At 38.4% G+C, this 21,862-nt stretch overlaps 1 protein-coding gene across 2 annotated transcripts; it reads right to left on the bottom strand.

The window, feature by feature from the left end:
• Nucleotides 1-3,932: 3,932 nt before the first annotated feature.
• On the bottom strand, nt 3,933-21,304 carry fid (fire dancer). Of its 2 annotated transcripts, XM_067777221.1 has the most exons (5): nt 21,261-21,292; nt 9,176-9,317; nt 8,470-9,113; nt 7,660-8,070; nt 3,933-7,601 (listed from the first exon to the last, which is right to left on the bottom strand). In XM_067777221.1, exons 2-5 carry the CDS (start codon nt 9,267-9,269, stop codon nt 4,161-4,163), a joined length of 4,590 nt encoding a protein of 1,529 aa, XP_067633322.1. In that variant the 5' UTR covers nt 9,270-9,317; nt 21,261-21,292; the 3' UTR covers nt 3,933-4,160. The 2 variants fall into 2 exon arrangements, with proteins under 2 accessions (XP_067633322.1, XP_067633330.1); XM_067777229.1 differs by lacking the exon at nt 9,176-9,317 and having other exon boundaries at nt 21,261-21,304.
• Nucleotides 21,305-21,862: the final 558 nt, after the last annotated feature.

Below are 21,862 nucleotides of genomic sequence, written 5' to 3'. Positions count from 1 at the left end.
TTTAGTTATTTTTTAATTTTCTGATATTTTTTTTTAAATACAATTAAAAGTAGAGTGAAAGTGCAACACTTTATGGTTAGACAAAAATTTTCTAGAACGTATGGTTCTCGAGATAATCGTGCTGAGAGTTTTTACTACTATGGCAAAAAACAACGAAATCCAAATTCCGAAAAATCATATCGTTTTATTTTCGATAAGCTACCGAAAAAAAATTGTGTTGATGAAATCTGCGACATCGAGTGTAAATCTTCTGGAGAATGATCCATATATGTATGTTTACATATATTTGTAAGACACAAAGAAGATCTTTATCAAACTGAACCGTATGTATCCATAAATAGTTGCCTCGAAAAACGATATTAATAAGACCAAATTCAATTTGGAATTATTGAAGGTTTTTTATTTTAATTTTATTGTGTTTATTTGTATTTGCTATTTATACATATGCATTAATGTATATGAATGCTATTGTTTATAATTGTATAATTCTTTTAATTCGATATTTTGAAAGAAGGAAATTCAGTTAACTTGCTTGCGTACAAAGTAACTCGTTCCTAATTTAAATTGAAGTCACTCTATCTGCCTAGTACATATGTACATATATAAGTATTTGGCGAAATTACTCGCTTACGTAAATATCACTTGGATTTGTATGTATATTATACAGACGGAAAGGCTATAATGAATAACCAATGGAATACCTTCAAGTGACAAAATGGAAAATGATTTATCTTTATGAGTCGTCAACGCTGCGATAAAGGCTACTTACTCCATTCAAAAAAATTTTACAGTATAATAAAAATACCTCCCTTGAATCATAACGTAACTCAACATTCTATATTTCAAAACGTATGCTAATGAGTTAAGTCCAGTTTTTCACTACGAGTTTAAACCCCAGTTAAATACGAAGTCTGGAAAGTGAGAATTATACAATAATAAAAAAAAAAAAATTAAATGGCGAGCTTAGTTATCTAAATGCCAATATCTTTTTTATTAATTCTTAGAACATTATGCTTTTCAAAATTCATACATACTCAAATCTAGGTGTTACCAAATTAATAACATATACGACGTATAAAGTCAAAATCTAACCTATCTAAGAAGCTTTCAGTGACATTTTTACAAACACAAAGACGGACTATATTTAGCAAGCTTGCAGTGAATACGTAGCTATATATTAAAATCTTTAATATATTACAAAACTTTCAATAGTTTTTTTTTTATAAATTTCGGTGTTAAAATATTATTTTCTCATAATCTAGATATGAAGAAAGAATTTCGAAAGCTGGTGTGGTTGGGAGTTGTCTTACCCAACAGCGACCAGTAATTTAGTTTGCCTTTTCTCTAAGTTCGCAAGAACATTAATGTTAACAGACAAATAACTAAGTTCATAATGAAGTAAACATAAACATTTTTTTAAGTACAACTAATTTTGTATTCCATAAATAATTAATCAAAGGTCATGTGTTTTATTCTATATATACAATACTAATGTGTTAAGAATAAATCAAAATTATATAATGTATATTAGAACGATTTTCCGTCATCCTTTGTCAAATTTGGTTTGGAGGCAATCCGGTTTCGACGTTGTGTTAGGACGCTTAGTGTCATTTTTCGTTCCGAAGATGGCACAATGCATAATCTTTGTTGTGTCCAAACCAAGTTTAACAAAGGATGCCAGAAAATCGTTCTAATATGCATGAAAAGCTTGTCGGAAAATCAACCTAATGAAATGAATCAGTAGGATTATGTAATAATAATCGTTTACATCGTTGAACTTTTTCAATAAAGTTATGGATGCGCATCTGCAGTTTTTGATTTCATAACTAGAGATTCGTTAAGGCCTATATATTTTAGTAAGCATGGCTCTATTTGTTAGAAAAGATTTATTAATGTATTACAGTTAAGTTCATTGTTTTTTCGTTGCGACTTATAGGTTCGATGTAAGCTTAGATTTAAATATATATAACTAGATATAGTATTTATGTATTTATAAGTGCATATGCATTTACAAAATCGATCGGAACATAATTAAGTATATCATTCTGTATTGAAAACGATAGTTCAGACCAAGGGTTCATAACGCCAGCAGAGCTTTGAATACAAATACACCTTTAGCGATGCGCGTCTTAGCGATTTCGTCTAGCACTCGTATTATCTATCATTTTCGTTCATGTCTTTCGTTAGATTAAAGAAGAGGGCAAAACCCAGTGTCAAATTATATTTTGCTATAGTTTAACATAATGCAAATCCACGAATGTTCGCCTCTGAAGTGCATATCAAGTATTTTTACACAGGCGGTTTATTACTAATTTCACCTTCTAGCGAATCAATCAGTTTCTTGATGCACCTAGTTGGCATGAAATTATTTAATGCTTTTTAAAACAAAGTTGTGTGGTAGTTTTTGAACTGGGCTGGAAGCAACAAAATTACGAATATTTGACTACTCTGAAACACGGTCGGCTGCTCATCAAAAAATAATGCACAATTATTCGATCTGATGAAATGCATAGCGAAGAATGGTGGGGTGGCATAAGACAAACGGCCAAAAGGTCGATTGAGGTTATGGCCACTTCAAGTAGTTATACGGTCAATGGACTTTATGACCTTTGTTAGTTTGACTTTATGACCCTTTAAGAAACTTCCTTATGACCGTTTCTGGGAAAGACTGTAACAATATACAGCAATTTAGAATCACAACAAAACAAAAAACTTCCTCAGGATGGGTTAGACGTTTAGTTGAACATGTTCTTATTTCAAAGGAATCCATACACGCCAAGCTTTGAAGCCGATTTTTCACTGAAATGGGACCGGAATATTATTGACCTCAACAAACACGCTGTTAATTCTGCCTTCTCGGAATTAGATAAAGAAGCAAAAAAAAGTCGGTCAGAGAGGACCTCATTGAGCTAGTTTTTTCACTTAAATAGGACCAAAAAATGCAAAAAACAACGCCGGTTCCAAAAATTTAAAAATATACGAAAATATAGCGGAAATAATAAAACGTAACTGTGCGAAACAAACTTACGTACCTTATCAGTCCTGAGAAAAAAATAGTTGACTTAATGACCATTTCGGATCAGGGTGTTCATAATGTCAATATAGTTGACATTGTAACCAAATTTCACTTCAGTTGACCTTGTGGTCAATTAAAAATAATTTGCAGATATATCTCTTATATAAAGGTCGAGCTTCTCTTACCACTTTATATTTCCTTAAACCGTTTCTGCCGCTAGGACAGTGCACTAGGATATTGATATTGAAATTAGAAATCCATACGTCAAATCAAAATGTATTTATCTCTTCTGGCTCTAACTCCGTAACGACTAACCGTATGAAAAAAATAGTTGAGGTAAAAATCGAGGAGGTACTCCTGCTCTAAGACCTTGGAGCAAAGTCAAAATGTGGCTAATACGAAAAAGCATTTATGTGGCATTTCCGCACAAATAAATATTTTGCCAATAACTAGGCCAACGAGGACTTTCCAGTTCCTTAGAAACCTATCGAATTTGGCTTGTAAAGAGATATTGTACCTTGACTTCTATTTTTTGGTAATAATTAGACCGTAAAATGTACAAAACTGCTTCAGCATCAAAAACTACCGAGCTAAAGAATGCTAACGAGTTAGAAAGATAAAAGCTCGTTCGCAAAGAAAAAAAGAAGAATGAAAAGCTTTATGAGGTAAAATAGTTAAGACGTTTGATGAATTTTATTGAACAGAACTATTTTGAACTCGTAATTCAAAAGAAAGAAAAAATGGTAAGCTTACTGAAGACCTTTCCAACTATTTACAACATTGCACGCTATAATTCAAAAAATTGAATACCTACATCAGAAAATTTGTTCCATAATTTTTAAACGTTTGTTGTGAGCTAAGTAATTGTCATTAGCGTACAAGGAAGATATTTTCTTTATTTTAGTCGGTCTAAGTATACCTATGTGTTCGATTTTCCTACTTAGTAAATGAATGAAATAAATTGAGCTTAGCCTTAACATCAGCATTAAATTATAGCTAAAAAATATGACTAAACTAGCAATTCCTTCAATATATATAAATACATATAGTTTTGACTCTTAATGGTTAACATACGCATTATTTATTATTATTATTTTGTATGGATGTTTTTAAGTTATTTTAATGCCCCAAAACGCCATCGTTTTTATATTGTCCAAACTTGAACCTTTTCCGCAACCACACACCAACTGGCTCTCTCATAGTATGAAGAAACTATATGAAGACTCGCCACATGGTGATTTATCAAAGCGTCGAGTTCACCCTCGCGAAAGACATGATAATAGCGATGATGGGTTGTGGCACCGCCTTGTGACGGACTTTCAAGCGAACCTGTTGAGCTGTTTGAGTTTCCCCAGGACTCAGTTGACTGTCGATTATTATGAGATATTTGCCGTACTTTATCGCATACTTTTGTTTCATTATTGCCTTCTTTTTCTAAATTTCCTTCAGATTCTAAAGAACCATATTTAATGTCATTTATGTTGCGTCCTGTAGCCGTTTCCTTCTGAACTTTCAAATCATATTGAAAACTTTTATGTTCCGTTTCTTTAAGTGAGTGGTTGAATTTTTCCTCTCCCTCTTCTTCTTCCTCCGCAAATATATCTCCGTCATCTTGTAGCAAATAAGCCGTTTCTGCGTTAAGGTTATAGGACCGATTACGTTTATAATTAATTTTCGAGACTTTGCAATTCTCGTACAGTTGCAAAGAGTAACTTCGCTCATCACTTTCGTCTTCATTTTCCTCATGGATGGTAAAACTTCTAGTTTGCGAAGAAAGTGAAGAAGTCGACGAAGTTGGCGATTGTTGTAAACTTGGTTGTATTGAAAGATTAGCCAGCATTAAACGACGATCTCGTAACTCTTCTCGAATCGTTGACAATTCTCGTAGCTCAGTACTTCGCTTCCTACTAAGGCTTTCGCCCGACGCACTGAAATACATATCTACTTGCTCGCTAGAGTCTCTAGTAAATTCTGAACTTTCACAGTCTTCCAAAGAGGCCTTGTCTTTTATTTTCTTCAGCAATTGTGCATTTAGCTGTTCAGCAAACTCGCCACAGTCCGTTTCTTCTTGGTTCAGTGAGGTCGCATTTGTTTTAGTATTTGCACGCGTTGGTGGTATGGGACAACTGTCGTTTTCATTTAAATAAATATTGTTAATATTCAATTCTCCATTGCAATACTTTTGTTCGTTCATTTTAATCGTGTTTCCCTGATCTCCTTTATGATCGTTTTTGTTACGTTCTCCCTTTTCCGAACCTCCTTCTTTTTGCTCAGATTGAGTTGTGACCGTCATATTTGGTTTACTTGAAGTACTTATAACACTATCAATAGAATTTGGTGTAGATGCCTCACTAGAATCACTATCTAAATCATCAGTGGCGGGATTAAAAAGTTCAAGAGACATAAGTTTTGGTATACTCGGCAGAAATGTAGTGGATGTGCCGGAGGAGCGTCTAACAATTGGAAAGTTTTGCCGAATTAATTGCAAACTCTGTTGTTTACGAAATTTAGGTATCGGAGGTAGATTCTTGACGATCTGTCGTGTAATTTTTTCTTCAAGTTCGACCCTTTTTTCTTTAAAAGTTTGTTGTTCGTTTGCATGCTCTGTTTCATGGATATACTCATTTTGCTTGATATGCGCTTCATCGAAATTAAACCGGGTTTCAACGTCTTCTTTAGTTTGTTTTATTTCGTCTTTCGAATTTTGTATCTTATTCGCAGCATAGCTACCATTTAAAGGTGGAGTCAGAATGGCCATTGCAGCGGTAACAGATGCCACCGTTTGAGGTGGTGAGGTTACTGCTGTTTGTGCTGCTGCTGGCGAGTGTGCTGGGGTAGGTGGGCAGGGCATAATCAGAGGCGATGTAGGGCCAGATGATAGGCGCTGCTGGTTTGCATGCTGCAGATGTTTAAGACACGTAATACAGCTAGCAAGATTACATTGGGATCGTAATTTGCATGTTCCGTTCTTATGTTGACAACAGTTCCCATATACAGGACATCCACCGCCAGTTGCATTGCCCCTACCGTTGCTAGAAGACGAATTGCTTGAACTGGAGTTGGAATTCTGGTGTTGTTGTTGGTAGTTAAGTTGTTGCTGATGTTGCTCTGGCTTAGGTATAAAAATGACTGAGGCGAAGCTATCCTCTGACTCTATGCTGGTATCAGATTGCAAACTGCTGTCTTTCGAGGAATCCGAGCCAGACTCACGAGAATATCGTCTAGCTTTATCCTCCTTATTACCATTAATATCGTTAGTCGGACAAAATGTGTTGCACCCTGTATAATGATAAGTACTGCAATAGCATGCTGTGGTGGTAGCGCATTCAGGATTGTTGCAATATGTTACAGGTCCAGCATATTTATTTGCACCGCTACCAAGGGATAATTGTTTCTGTAAGGTTGATGTTGGAGAATGTTTTTCGTGAACATACATAGCGACACCTTGGTGCCTTTGGTATTTTTGAAGATTAAGGGTCTGTTGCTGTTGCAATTGCTGTTGTTGTTGCATGGGGTTATGATGATGATGATGGTGATGATATTTTTTACATTTCGCAACATTCGTATTCTGCGGTGTTACGTTTGCTTGCTCTGTTTGGCACGTTGGCTTCTCTGTAGCTCCTGCGGCTGTTGTTCCCGGTCCTATATATGATGAAAGGTTATGTACTAATTTATTTAATCCAGTTTTAGTGACTTTCTCAAAACTTCCAGTGGAAGTTTTCACTTTCTTTGAGAAGCTTTCTCGTATAACATGCAGCTTCTTTGAGAATAATGCCGAACGGCAAAGAAATGCTTCATTTAATGAGGTCTGCTTCTGTATGCGTTTACGTACTCTCTCCTTTTCGCGCAAACGATTGACCGCCATAAGTTCTTCATTCAAAGAACTTTGCTTACGTAAAAATAAACTTGCTTGCATCATTTGGCGAGCTGTTAGAGACGATTGCTGGTGCAAACTATATGGATTTGTTGTTGATCCTGCGGCCTGAGCACTACCATTATTATTTTTGCTATTGTAGTAACAGCCGCCGCCGCGTAGAAACAAATTATTGCTGACACTATTATTAACGCTATTGAAGGTACTTATCGTGTGAAAGGAATTTTCCGGCAGTTGATACTCATCATAGAGTGATTGTTTCTGTTTGATCAGTTTAGGTCGTCTACCCAATGATGTACTACTATTTAAAACTTTGGCATTAGATGTATTAATTAGTTTAGTTGGCGAAACGCTATTTAGGTTAGCAATACCTCCAGCACCGTTGCTCTTATCCAACGCTTGAAGGTGCTGGAAAGTTTGTGTACCTGGCTTGTGGTTTTGATCGGAATGCGAAACTGTGCCACTCAAGCTTGGTACACTCGAACGTGAGCGTACTATTTGGCGTGGTGGTGGATTCAAGATACTACCAAGACTTCTTGACTTGAGTCCAGCAGAGAGTGGTGGATCATGAAAATCATCAAAATCTTCAAGCCGCCTTAGCTCGATAGGCAAATCTTTTACATCCTCAAAGTCTAGACTACTATCATTTTTTGTATCTTTGGATGTCCACGAGTCCAAAAACCATGGATGTCTGCGACCGCCAGCAAGTTTCTGAAAAACATTTGCTATAAATTTAAGTCTGCCGCTATTTTTTGATAGAATTACTTACTTGTATTGCTCGTCGAACGAAGCTATAACATGATTCACCAGGTGAAGAGGATGATAAGCTAGAACTGTCGCCATCTCCAGCTGAGCGACTTGAGTTTGTGGAGTCTTCAGTGTATGCATGATATGGTGGAAGAAAACTATCATCGTCCTCTTCATCCGAGCAACTAAGATTACGAATTTTCGGTGGTTGCCATGGAATGAGAACATCTTGTGATTCAAAGCGGCGATGTCTCTGCTCAAGTGCCCAGACTGTTATAATGACGCGTCCACCAATACGTAATATACGTGCCAATTCACGGAGAGCGCTCACACGCCTCTCAGTGGTGGCGAAATGATGAACAACAGCCAAAGATAGCACGGCATCAAATGAGTCATCTCGAAATGGTAACTCCAGATTATCGCACATCAAAACCTTTTAAGTGAAAATATTGTTATGTTAAAGAAATCATGATATTTGAATTATAGTTGGAATATACGTGTATTAGGGTAGTCAGTCGCAATCCCCTAAACAGTCAAAAGATATCATGTAAACTTTGGTCCTGAAAAAGGTTGAAGCATTACATGCTGAATATATAATCCATATTTCCCTAAGCTTTAGTTTATCTAATACCATCAATATTATTAGTTAGGTCCGCTTCGGTTACATGTGAGGGTGTCGAACAGTGACCCCTGTGTGGCGGCATACTTTAAATGTGTCCAATCGGGGCCATAACTTATATGTCATATCTGTGACTGCTTAATTTTTAGGCACCACCCTAATGTATATTTGCATGGAATTACGCGAATATAGTTATTTGTAATATATACTTACCTCTACACCTTTATCGCGAGCTACTCTACTCAGACGGTAACAGCAATCTACTCCCACCGTGCAAATGGCATTATTTCCATGGGCAAGATAACGTCCATTACCGCAGCCCACATCACATACTACAGAACCAGCCTCCAAGTTGTTGAGAAATTGTGCTATGCGTGGTCTTATCGGACCAGTTGGTTCCTCACAATGCTCATAAACATCGTGAACATAAGCTCGTTCCAAAGCTGCAGAACGTCCACTTGTATCAGTGCTGACCTTTATGGAAGGCGATACCACGATTTTTGATGTCAAATCAGGCAAGCCATTGATAAGAAGCGGGTTTGGCGAAAATGTGGTACAATTGCTGGGACACCTTTGCAACAACTTGGTATCGCTGCTATTCTTCAACTGGATGGTATCCGATTCGGATTGAGTTTTTGGTGAGGTGGCACTGATACTGATAGGAGGTTCAGTAATAGGTGACAGCATAAGTGTGCTTGTGGTTGTGCTTTTACTACCAGCATTGGGTAAATGATTACTTTTGTTATTTGTTGTAGGAGAACTTAAAGTCAATTGCTTCGTCATTGACGGCTTCTTAGGTGCAACTAACTTTGTGTCCAATATATCGTCAAACTCAATGGCGAGGTTTGCATCTGAAACTAGTTTTTTATTTTGAAAAATATTAAAATAAACATTTGTATTTAAAAATATATATATATACCATTAGATTGTTTAGCAAAAATGGCCAAAATATCACTTGAAGATTTCGTTGAGATCGCCGTCGTTGATGCAAGTGTCAAGCAACTTGTTAACATTTAAAGTGTCACAATTGGGCTTAACTGGTTAAACTTGCGCTATTAAAGCTAAAATTTTCAATTAAAATTAAATTATGAAAAACTCTTGCGAACTCGTTTTCACATATTATATTTTATGTTCAAAAAGCTCAAAAAGCTTTCGTTACAAAGCGCAGGCACATATGGGAATGCATTTAAAATTTTTTTTTTGAATTCACTATCGTTAATTTGTGTAAACAAAAATGCCTTCGCTCTCACTTTTTATACTCTCTTCCACAAGTGGAGCCCCATTGCGCTACACATAAATATTGTAAACCGTTTTTTTAGTAGACGACACAATTTACGTATGTGCAAGTGTAAAAGGTTCCACGTGTCCTCGTTATACGACCACGCAGACACACACACGCACACATAAGTACTAACTTGTGGCCGTAACCGCTCATTGAAACATTTATGAATGAAGAGCTTTACGTATGTACATTTAAATGTGTGTTAATATGTTTGCCTATAAACAAAAAAATTCTGACATACAAATTCGTTCCATTTTAGGAATTTTGTGGGGTTATTGTGCTGTTTTTGGTTACCTGACTAATAAAATTGCACAACCGAATGATATAAATTCATGAATATGGAAAGCTTGCATCAACAAGTAGGGATAATTCATTCTGCTTCTATCAATTTAAGACATTTTCTTATCAAAAGACACAAAAAATTTAAGTGGATAGTGTAATGGCTCAACTGTACTGCTACTAGCTAAGATCCCCGACTCAACTGATGGCAAAATTAAAATCAAAAGGCTTCAGAAAATGTTTCCGAACCGGGATTGCCCCTCAAATTAAAGTTGGTAAGCCCTTCAAATGTAAGTATACCATGAAAAGCTCCTCCGTTTGGCGGCGAAATGATGCATGAAGGTCCGCTAACTTGTAGAAAACATTAAAATGCAGCGCACCCCGAATCCACAGAGGAGCTCCAATTGAAAAGAACAGTGCTACGCTTTAAAAGTTTCTCATCGTACCTGTCCCGATGTGCGACTTAAATCATGGACCGACGTATTCATATCTATACTCACATTGAAGGCGGATTGAAGAGGGAAAACTGCACAGAGCTGTTAACAATAGGGATTAGGGTTGCCAGATTTCTATTTCGGGTTCCCGGGACAATCCTGAAATTTGGACCGAGTTCCCGGTATTTTTAAAAATTTCCCTGTACATTTGAAAAATAAGAAACACCTATATATTTGCATGGGTGGCTCATTCGGCGAAATAATTTTTAGATGAAATTAAACTGTTTAAACTCATTTATTTATAACAAATATTTTTATGAAACAGGCTAGCAATTACTTTAGTGCGAATTCAGTATTCTAAGCATTCATTTTCCAAACGTTATTTTAAAACACAACACTTGCCTTGCAAAATGAATATTTAGGTGTGCGAAATGTCAAACATTGACCATATTCAGAACCCCAGTAGGGATGATTTTTTCTTCTTTACAGAGTTGCATGCAATATGCTAATGAGCTGAATACAATCGAAGCCGCAAATAAGGCCATGTTTCGTATCAGATTATAATTTATTTACAGCTGAATTCAGTAAGACGTCTCTAGTCACTATTAGAGACTATTTGGGGTGAAAGTCACTTTTGAGATAATTTGCCATTCTGTAAGCTGTCTCGCGTCGCTAGCTTCACAAAAGCAATCACTAATTTGTGAGCAGGGCCGGGGCAGATCACAAACGTGAAAATTTCAGAAAAAGTATCAAAATTATTTGCGAAAAACGCTTTAAATATATTGTTTTATTCCTCAAATTAAAATAAGCTAGAAAAAATTAAAAAACAGAAAATACTTCAAAAAAAAAACATTGAACTCTATGTGGACCCGCTGAGATTCGAACCTACACAATGTGGGATTTTTTATACAAAATTGTGAACGATGTCTTAGCAAGCTCAGCCACAATACCAGCCAACGTTATGTTGACAAAATCCAATGCTATATAATTTGTTTAATTTTTTTTTTTATTTTTTATATAATTTGTTGTATGAGTAAATTGTCTTTTTGGTGGATTTCGTTGAATTGTTTTTGTGACTTTCGTTTACTGAATACCGAAATCATCTCAAGTCATAAAAATTGTCTCTCAAGGAAAAGAGATGAGACTGAATGACAGAATTCAGTCGTTATTTTGATATTGTGAAAGTGCCGGGACATAGCATTTCCCGGCGGGACACTTTAAAATTTGTGAGAAATATGGGATGTCCCGGCCAATACGGGACATTTGGCAACGCTAATAGGGATACTAGTTATCTTGTTTTTTTTTTCGTATCTTAATTCTGGCGGTGTTGGCTCATCAATCGGATGTCTGTTGGGATGCCCAGGTTTCTGGGTATTCAACAGGAAATGTTTGGTTAGCATCTCATTTCTCTCCTTGATGGGGAGTATTCTCGCCTCACTATGTAGATGGTGTTCTGGGGACATAAGAAGACAGCCCGTGATGGTTCTGAGCGCAGTATTTTGGCAGGCCTGTAGCTTCTTCCAGTGGGTAGTTTTTAGGCTTGGCGACCATATAGGGGACGCGTAACACGCTAACGGCTCGCCAATTGCTTTGTATGTGGTAATGAGCGTTTCTTTGTCTATTCCCAAAGTACTGTCAGCAAGGGATTTGAGGATTTTATTACGGCTCTGGACTTTCGGAACAATTGCGGCTGCGTGCTTACCAAAATGTACATCCTGATCAAACGTCACACCCAAGATTTTAGGGTGTAGGACAGTCTGTAGCGTAGTGCCATCGACGTGGATGTTCAAAATGGTCGACATTTGGGACGTCCAAGTTGTAAATAGGGTCGCGGATGATTTAGTGGTGATAATGCCAGGGTTCGCGAGGCGAAAAAACTGGAGAGATCAGTTTATTCTGTTGCAAAACTCATCGATCTTTTGGCCCGGGCCTGTGGCCATTATTGTGCAGTCATCGGTGTAAGAAACGATAGTAACTCCTTCTGGTGACAAAGGTAGTTTTGATATGTAAAAATTAAACAAAAGTGGGGATAGGACACCACCCTGAGGCACCCTTGTTTAATTATTCTTAGCTTTGATATTTCGTTTCTGAATTGCACCGGTGCCTGCCGACCACCCAGATAATTTGCGGTCCACCTTTTAAGACATGGGAGAAGGGTAGACCCTTCCAAGTCTTGCAGTAACGTGTCATGGTTGACCGTATCAAAAGCTTTTGATAGGTCTAGCGCTACGAGTACTGTTCTATGGTGGGGCTTCTGATTTAGACCACAATTTATCTGGGTTCTAATGGCATTTAGCGCGGTGGTGGTGCTATGGAGCTTTCTAAAGCCATGCTGATGACAGGCTAGCTGCAAATTTGCTTTGAAGTGGGGGAGCAAAATGGCTTCAAGCGTCTTGGCTACTGGCGATAGGGGAGATATCGGGCGATATTACTCTCCTATGTTAGCTGGTTTCCCAGGCTTTAGTAGCGGGACCACCTTGGCCATTTTTCATTTTTCGGGTATGACAAAGGTGTAAAGAGACAAGTTGAAAACATGTGCTAAATATTTGAAACCCTCTTGCCCTAGGCTTTTAAGCATCGGCCTGGCTATGCCGTCTGGGCCCACTGCTTTGGATGGTTTAGCATGACCGATGGCATCCTCAACCTCTTTGGCGGTGATGGTAATTGGTGACGCGCTGAACTTATGTTTACGTGCGCGTCTGTTGGCCCTCCGTCTATTTTTGTCGACCGTAGTATGAAAAACGTGTCAGCTGACACGACCTATCTTATGAGTGTGCAGTGTAAACGAAAACTCACCGACGTTCAACGCAAGTACGTACGTAGCCCGGAACGTAGAAATCAAACCAATTTTGATTTTTTTCGTAAGAACGTGTCAGCTGATTGTTCTCTCACAAGACAGAGTTGCCTATTAAATATTTTGGGTGCTATGTTTGGACCAATTGCATTTATTATACAAAAAGGCCTAATGATTATTTAAAATTTTGTTGAAATATTCTAAAATTATTATATAAAATTGGAGGTTACAAATAAATGAAATAGAAAGTCTTATTCAGTTAAGTACTGCCATTTGCACCATGAAAAATTGTAATTCCAAAAGTCAATGGCAACATTGCTTTGCTGTAAACAATACTCACAAGTATGTTATGTACATGTACACAGACGCACACATTGATTCCTACGGGCTTGAGGGTTCGGTCAAACGTGCTTCGTACGACAAACGCCCGTACGTACGACACACGTCGGTGCATACGCAGCTTTAAGCGGGAGTCATTGGTGCCGTATGTCGTATCGCTGTAGTCGTATCCCTAACGTAATCAGCTGTTTATCGTTACGATGGTAAACCAAAAACCAATTGGTTGGCTACGATACGGTTACGACCTTAGCGGCACCAATAATCGATTGCATTGATTCCCATAAGGTTGGTCGAATCAGCTGTTATAAGGTTACCGATAAATCACCAATGTCTGCAGCTTTAAGCTGTATTCATTGGTGCCGTTTGTCGTATCGCTGTAGTCGTATCCCTAACGTAATCAGCTGTTTATCGTTACGACGGTAAACCAAAAACCAATTGGTTGGCTACGATACGGTTACGACCTTAGCGGCACCAATAATCGATTGCATTGATTCTCGTAAGGTTGGTCGAATCACCTGTTATAAGGTTACTGATAAAGCACCAATGTCTGCAGCTTTATGAGTGTGCAATGTAAACGAAAACTCACCGACGTGCAACGCCCGTACGTACGTAGCCCGGAACGTAGAAATCAAAACAATTTTGATGTTTTCCAGTAAGAACGTGTCAGCTGATCGCTCTCTCACTAGACATAGTTACCTAGTAAACTTTTGTGCGCTAATTTTTGACTGTTTGCGGTTTTATGCAAAAGCACCTAATAAATTTTGAAAAATTGTGAAAATAATTCGAAATAATTATGTAAAAGTGCAGATTATAAATATTGTTACGAATATTAGCAAGGCTAAGGGGTACTGTAATCTCTAAGCCGATGCTAGGAGTGATTTGTATGCACATCAATAAATCAATCATTATATATCTACATAAACGAATCAATCATTAGGTCTACACATATGTACGTACACGCAGCGGAGAAGCAACGAACAAACACTTGCAGATATCTCATCTGAGATATGCAATTATAATTGTGGAAGTGTCGCTCACAAACACACGCGCATATGAGAGCTATACACGTACATCTGTAGTTATAATTATAACAGATAACCAACTAGTAGATTCTAGGACAGAAGCGCCTAGAAGATGCAACGAGGAAATCAAAGAGTATAAAAGGCAGCAATAGCAGAGGCGCTACATTCAGTTTCGATTAAGCACGCTATCTGTCGAGCAATATTAGAGTTATTTATTGTGAAGTACTTGAATAAAGGCCATTTGCATTATTAAATATTGGAGTTATTTATTCAACAGTTTAGTGATTCGAACTTAGCAGAAGGTTGCAAATAAGAGGATTTGCAGTAAGTTCGTTACAATTGGTGTCAGAAGAGGAATTGTTGAATAAATTCCAGAGGACAACAAGGACATGGCAAAGTTCAGTGAATTGAAGATCCAGCAACTGAAGAAGGAGTTGGAGAGCTGTGGATTGTATACAACCGGCATTATACTCGAACTTCAGGCACGACTACGAGAAGCAATGGAAGCAGAAGGAATTAACGTGGAAGAGTATGTCTTTCATCTTGATGTCGACGAGACATCAACAAATATTGAAGAGACAAACGAAATATCGCAGACAGTTACGAGCACAGACTTGAACATGATATTGGCTGCAATATCTGCTCAAACATCGACAGTGTCATCTGAACTGGAATCACAGGAGAACCGTATAACAGCGAAGATTGAAGCACAAGAAACGCGTATGTCAGAAATGTCGACACAGATTACATCCAAGATGGAAACTCAACTGGAAGAATAGAAGACATATATGGCATCCCAACTGGAATCGCAGGAGACACGCATAAAATCCAAGATGGAAGAACAAGAGGAGCGCTTATCATTGCAGATGGCACAAATGTCTTCGCAGTTAGAAGCACAGGAAGCAACGGCAACATAAAAGCTGGAAGCGCAGGATACAAAAATCGCTCAATATCAGGCAGAAGTCGATGATTTGAAGGGTCGTATGGAGCAGTTACAACTAAATCGCCCAGCTATTTCAGCGAGTAATCCAAAGGTAAAAACACCATTCTTTGACGGTTCTGTTCCTTTCCAGGTCTTTAAGCTACAGTTTGAGAAGACCGCAGCAGTGAACAACTGGAATGCTGAAGATAAAGTTGCAGCTCTATTCGTAGCATTGAAGGGGCCAGCAGCCGAAATCCTACAGACAATTCCCGAAGAAGAGCAGAACAACTATGAAGCATTGATGGCCGCTGTCGAGAGACGTTATGGAAGCGAGCATAGAAAACAGATATACCAAATTGAGTTGCAAAACCGTCACCAAAGAGCGAATAAGGCTTTGCAGGAGTTTGCGTCGGATGTTATAAGATTGGCTAATCTCGCAAATGCAGACGCAACCGTCGAAAGCACCGAGAGGGTTAAAATCCAGAGTTTTATAAATGGCATACGGAACGTGAAAACGAAGCGAGCTACATACGCAAACCCAAAGCTGACATTTGCTGAAACGGTATAACATGCATTGACTCAGGAAACTGCCTCCCTATTGAATAAACCAGCATATAAGGCTCATCGTGTGGAAGTAGAAAGACCAGAGTGGGTAGACACAATTTTGGAAGCATTGAAGGGTACGCAGCAGAAGAATAATGATGCAGTCAAATGCTTTAAGTGTGGAAAGCCAGGGCACATTGCGCGTTATTGCAACACCAACTCTAACAGTCCCAACAATGTGGGTGGTCGTAAACGCAGAGCTGAAGGAGATGAGCAGATCTCAAAGACCAATCAATCGTTAAACTATAGCGAGTCAGCCGCACCAGCTGGCTCTCTCAATTGAATGCCCCATAATATCGTATCTCACAAATTGGAAGAAGGTCAAACAATCTTACTGTCGGAGGACATGTGGATGGAAAGGAACGCTTACCGACTGTAGATACGGGTGCATCTCATTCCATCATTCGAGCGGATTTAGTCAACAAGAAAATAAGACCATTGCATGGAGCAAGATTGCGTACAGCCACTGGAAAAGACACCGCGGTTCTAGGAGAAGTATCATATGAAGTCGCAATTGGGAACATCACGGTATTACAAAATTTTATAATGGCAGAGATTGTTGATGAAATCATAATTGGAATGGACTTCTTAATCGACCAAGGCATCAAGATCGATATGCAAAGCAAGGCGATGCGATATAAGAACGTGGATGTGCCACTTTCGGCTACGAGAGAGGCTCCGGCAGTAAACGAGTGCTTGTGGAAGAGAGTCAGCAAATACCACCAAGATCCGAAGCAGTCATCTGGGCAAAGGTTGAGGGAGATTGTGGGACAAACAAATTGTGGATTGTCGAGGCAGCAAACAAATCAGCACCGAACATACTTGTAGGAAAAACCCTGGCTATGACAAAACAAGATGGACGTATTCCGGTAAGAGTACTCAATGAGTTCAAGACACCACTCAAACTGACAAAAGGAGCTATATTGGGAAGATGCCAAGAGGCTGAAATAGTTATTAACTGTGAACAGCTCCAGGAACACGTTTCAACTAGCAAGACTGATCTTTCAAATGACATCACGACATGGACGGAGGGGCTTGATCAAGATTACCACAGTAAGGCAAAGCAACTGCTCCTAAAGTACGCAAACATATTTGACCAGGGTGGTTCCAAACCAGGCCGCACCAATGTTGTGAAACATCAAATTGACACTGGAGACGCGAGGCCGATACGTCAAACTCCTCGTAGTGTTCCACTGGCGAAGCGGGAAGTTGTGAGTCAAATCATAATGTCAAATGAGCGACAGCGGCGTCATCGAACCATCAGCTAGTCCATGGAGCTCACCGGTAGTACTTGTAAAGAAGAAGGATGGAAAAATGAGGTTTTGCGTGGACTACCGGAAGTTGAATGACGTTACGAAACAGGATAGCTACCCATTGTCAAGAATTTATGACACTCTAGACTCGCTCTCTGGTACGAAATGGTTTTCCACACTTGACTTGAAAAGCGGCTACTGACAAGTGGAAGTGAAGGAGGAAGACAAAGAGAAAACAGCCTTCAGTATCGGTGATGGTCTTTGGCAATTTACAGTGATGCCTTTTGGACTATGTAATGCACCAGCTACATTTGAAAGACTCATGGATCAGGTGCTGAAAGGACTACATTGGAAAACATGCTTAGTGTACCTAGACGACATCATCGTATTGGGAAAGAACCTCGAAGAACATCTGAAGAACTTGGAGGAGGTTTTCCAAAGAATAGCTGGTGCTGGTCTGAAACTTAGTCCCAAAAAGTATTCACTGTTCAAGAAGCAAGTTAGTTACTTGGATCATAAAGTAACGACGGAGGGCATCTGCACCGCGAATGAAAAGATAGAAGCACTGAAGGATTGGCCAAGACCACAGAATCTGCATGAATTGAGAAGTTTCCTTGGGCTGTGCACATATTACCACGAGCTAACAAGAAAAAATAAAGCTTTTCAATGGAAGAAGGAGCAAGAAGTAGCTTTCCAAACATTGAAGTTTGTGCACTGCCCCAATGTTGGCATATCCGATTCCAGGAGCAACGTTTATTCTAGATACAGATACGAGCGGATATGCTATAGGAGGCGTTTTATCACAACTGGTCGATGGACAGGAGAATGTAGTTGCATATTACAGCCGTTCAAAGGGAAAACCAGACAGGAACTATTGCGTTACACGGAGAGAGCTGTTGGTATTGGTAGAGTGCATTAAACATTTTCACAAATACCTCTACGGCCAACGATTCCGCGTCAGGACAGATCACGCAGCGTTGAAATGGCTTCTGCAGTTACGTAATCCGGAAGAACAATTGGCACGGTGGATCGAGCGACTACAAAGCTATGACCTTTCCATTGAGCATCGAAAAGGTAGTACCCATGGAAATACCGATGCAATGTCACGAAGACCATGTAGTTTGCAAGCACTGTTCAAAGGCCGAGGCTAAAGAAGATATTATAGATGTCCGGCTAATGACTATAACATGTACAGATGAATGGGACACGGAACAGCTAAGGAAGTGTCAGCTAGTTATGCTAGGGTCGATCGAAACGAAAGACCAAATAGAGAGGAGATATCGGCAGGGAGTCCCATTGCGAAATCATATTGGGCACAGTGGAACAGTATGGGAGAGTGAGGATGGTCAATGCAAGAAGAAACTGATAGTTGTTCCCAGAAAGAGGATTCCTGACGTGCTCAGCGAGCTGCATAATGGTCTAAACAGAGGTCATGTTGGAATCACGAAGACGCTCGAGAAGATTAAACAGAGATTCTATTGGATTGGTTGCCGTCAGTCGGTCACTGAGTGGATTGGGAACTGCGAGGTTTGCAGCAGAGCGAAAGGGCCCAAAACCCGAAGTCATGGCCAGATGAAGAAATATAACTCAGGTACGCCATTTGAAAGGATCGCCATGGATGTTGCAGATTCATTTCCTACTAGCAACTGCGGAAACAAATATGTACTGGTGGTTATGGATTACTTCAGCAAATGGCCAGAGATATACCCAATCCCAAATCAAGAAGCGGAAACAGTAGCAGAAGTGTTTATAAACAATTGGGTTGCAAGGTATGGAGTTACATTCTGACCAAGGCATGAATTTCGAATCAGCTGTGTTCCAGGAAATGTGTAAATCATTGGGAATTCGAAAAACACGGACAACTGCATTGCATCCGCAGTCCGATGGTATGGTGGAACGATTCAATAGAACATTTAAGGAAAGTAGTAGACAAGTACCATAAGGAATGGGACACACATATATCATTATTCTTGATGGCTTGCCGATCGGCAGTGCATGAGACAACGGGCCAAACTCCCGCAAAGGTAATTTTTGGCAATGACCTTCGACTGCCAGCTGATTTGAAGTTTGGCATAGATGCCGATGCGGAGAGAAATGCCAAGAAATCCACTGGTGTCTTGGAAGAAGAGCTGAGAGAGATACACGATCTTGTAAGGCAACGATCAAAGATTATGAGTGACAAGATGAAAGCGAGGTACGATAAAGCAATTAATTCGGAAGGGTTTCAGGAAGGAGATTTGGTGCTGTTATACAACCCACAAGGAAAAAAGGTTTGTTCACGAAATTGCAGTGTAATTGGGAATGTCCATTACAAAGTTGTAAAACGGATCAACGATGTAGTGTACCACATACAAACCATTGGCGAACCACGAACCAAAATGAAAGTGGTTCATTTGGAAAGGCTGGCAGCGTTTAGATCGAGAGATTTCTCTGACCGGGACGACCAGACTAAGGTGGAGGGCAGTGTTACGAATATTAGCAACACTAAGGGGTACTGTCATCTCTAAGCCGATGCTAGGAGTGATTTGTATGCACATCAATAAATCAATCATTATGTATCTACATAAACGAATCAATCATTAGGTCTACACATATGTACGTACACGCAGCGGAGAAACAACGCACAAACACTTGCAGATATCTTATCTGATATATGCAATTATAATTGTGGAAGTGTCGCTCACAAACACACGCGCATATGAGAGCTATACACGTACATCTGTAGTTATAATTATAACAGATAACCAACTAGTAGATTCTAGAACAGAAGCGCCTAGAAGATGCAACGAGGAAATCAAAGAGTATAAAAGGCAGCAATAGTAGAGGCGCTACAATCCGTTTCGATTAAGCACGCTATATGTCGAGCAATATTAGAGTTATTTATTGTGAAGTACTTGAATAAAGGTCATCAATCCGTTTCGATTAAGCACGCTATATGTCGAGCAATATTAGAGTTATTTATTGTGAAGTACTTGAATAAAGGTCATGTTGCATTATTAAATACTGGAGTTATTTATTCAATAGCTTAGTGATTCGAACTTAGCAGAAGGTTGCAAATAAGAGGATTTGCAGTAAATTCGTTACAATATGTAATCTATTTATGTTTATTTAATATTAATTCCAGCCTTTTACAACATCAAAAATTAAATTGGAAAAAGTTGATGTTTCTATAAGCATGCATGCAAACTGGTCAATGGCAACAGTGTTTATCTGTAACAATACACACACAAATATTTTATGTACATGTACACAGACGCACGCATTGATTCCTACGGGCTTGAGGGTTCGGTCAAACGTGTTTCGTACGACAAACGTCCGTACGTACGACACACGTTCGTGGGTAACTGCCGCTTCACTGATGACTTCAATGTTTCTTTTGGCAAAATATGTATATGTATGTTAACATATGCAATTTACATACCAACAGAATAACTTAACGAATCTCGAGCACGTAAACAAATGCAAATGTATGTACACATGTAAGCATATTCGACCAGAAACGAGGGGTGCAGTATACAGGATTTGCTCTAAATTAATTCGTTGATAGCTGTCAAGTCGTATGCACTTGGGGAGAGACAATAGACGGAAAGCCACGAGGACGAAAAAAGCTTTAATAAATGAGGGAAAATTGCAAACCATGTTTCTTCCAAGACATTTTCTAAAAATAAATTTAATTTCCGTGCTCAAAATGTTTAATAAATTCAGCTGCTTGATAGCAAATAATATTCCATTTAAAAACAAATTCATCTAATTTTAATAGATAACTGCGCTCTCTAATATTTATTCAATATAAGTTTCAAATAAAGCGTGTGTATGTTTGCGTGTATGTACATACATATACATATCTGGTTTCTGTACATCAGAAAAAATTTTCACACACCAGTGCCAATTGGATAATTGCAAAATCTATAAATTTTTGGCAATAATATTTAGTTCAAGTGGTACACAGCACATTTTTGTCTCGATTCACACAATTTAAGTATTTTATTTTTAAGGATATCAACATAATTCTGGTTTTATTTTTACAAACACATACATATATGTATGTATTTAAATAATTTACAAGATACGCTTACTATGTTGGTTAATTATGTCCGAAGTGTTCGAGGTAACGTCAAAAACTGAACTGGACGAAGTGAGTCAAATAGCATTGAACTCGGCAGTGCTTTTTTTGAAAAAAATCGTTGCCAAATTATGTTCGAATTTTAGCTGCTTTCGTTATAAAGCACCTATGTACATATGTACACATATAGAGAACAATTCATCGAAATATTAAATGGAAGATATAAATAATGAAACAAATATTAAGGTTTGAATTCCTACTAAAAAAGTTCTTCCTATAGCAGACTATACAATGTATGTAATATTTAACTGTCACACAAAAAGCTTTGGTTGCAATGCTTTTTAACTAAAGCTTTCCTTTAGGCACTAAAAAACCTTTCACCCAGCCGCCGATGGGTTAACGGTCAAATTGTGCTTTTATTTCATGTAGATCAGATAATGCATTCTTTTTTGGATCTTAGTAAATATATATATATTTAATTTAATTCAATAGAACATTGTACATATGTATATAACTAGTATGTTTCGCTTAAGTAATTGATGTTTTCGTAATAAATTGACAGTCTTAATAAGACAATGACTAGATATAAAGTTGAAGGGTACTAAAAATATAATA

The sequence above is a fragment of the Eurosta solidaginis genome, chromosome 1 (assembly GCF_040869045.1).
Source record: "Eurosta solidaginis isolate ZX-2024a chromosome 1, ASM4086904v1, whole genome shotgun sequence".
Lineage (NCBI taxonomy): Eukaryota > Metazoa > Arthropoda > Insecta > Diptera > Tephritidae > Eurosta > Eurosta solidaginis.
This window is presented reverse-complemented; position numbering and strand designations above follow the sequence as displayed.

Coding starts and splice junctions, on each gene's coding strand:
- fid (XM_067777221.1), bottom strand. CDS start 9,269: ATGTTAACAAGTTGCTTGACACTTGCATCAACGACGGCGATCTCAACG. Junction 8,071..8,469: donor CTCGCGATAAAGGTGTAGAG/GTAAGTATATAT, acceptor TTCACTTAAAAG/GTTTTGATGTGCGATAATCT. Junction 7,602..7,659: donor TCGTTCGACGAGCAATACAA/GTAAGTAATTCT, acceptor AATGTTTTTCAG/AAACTTGCTGGCGGTCGCAG.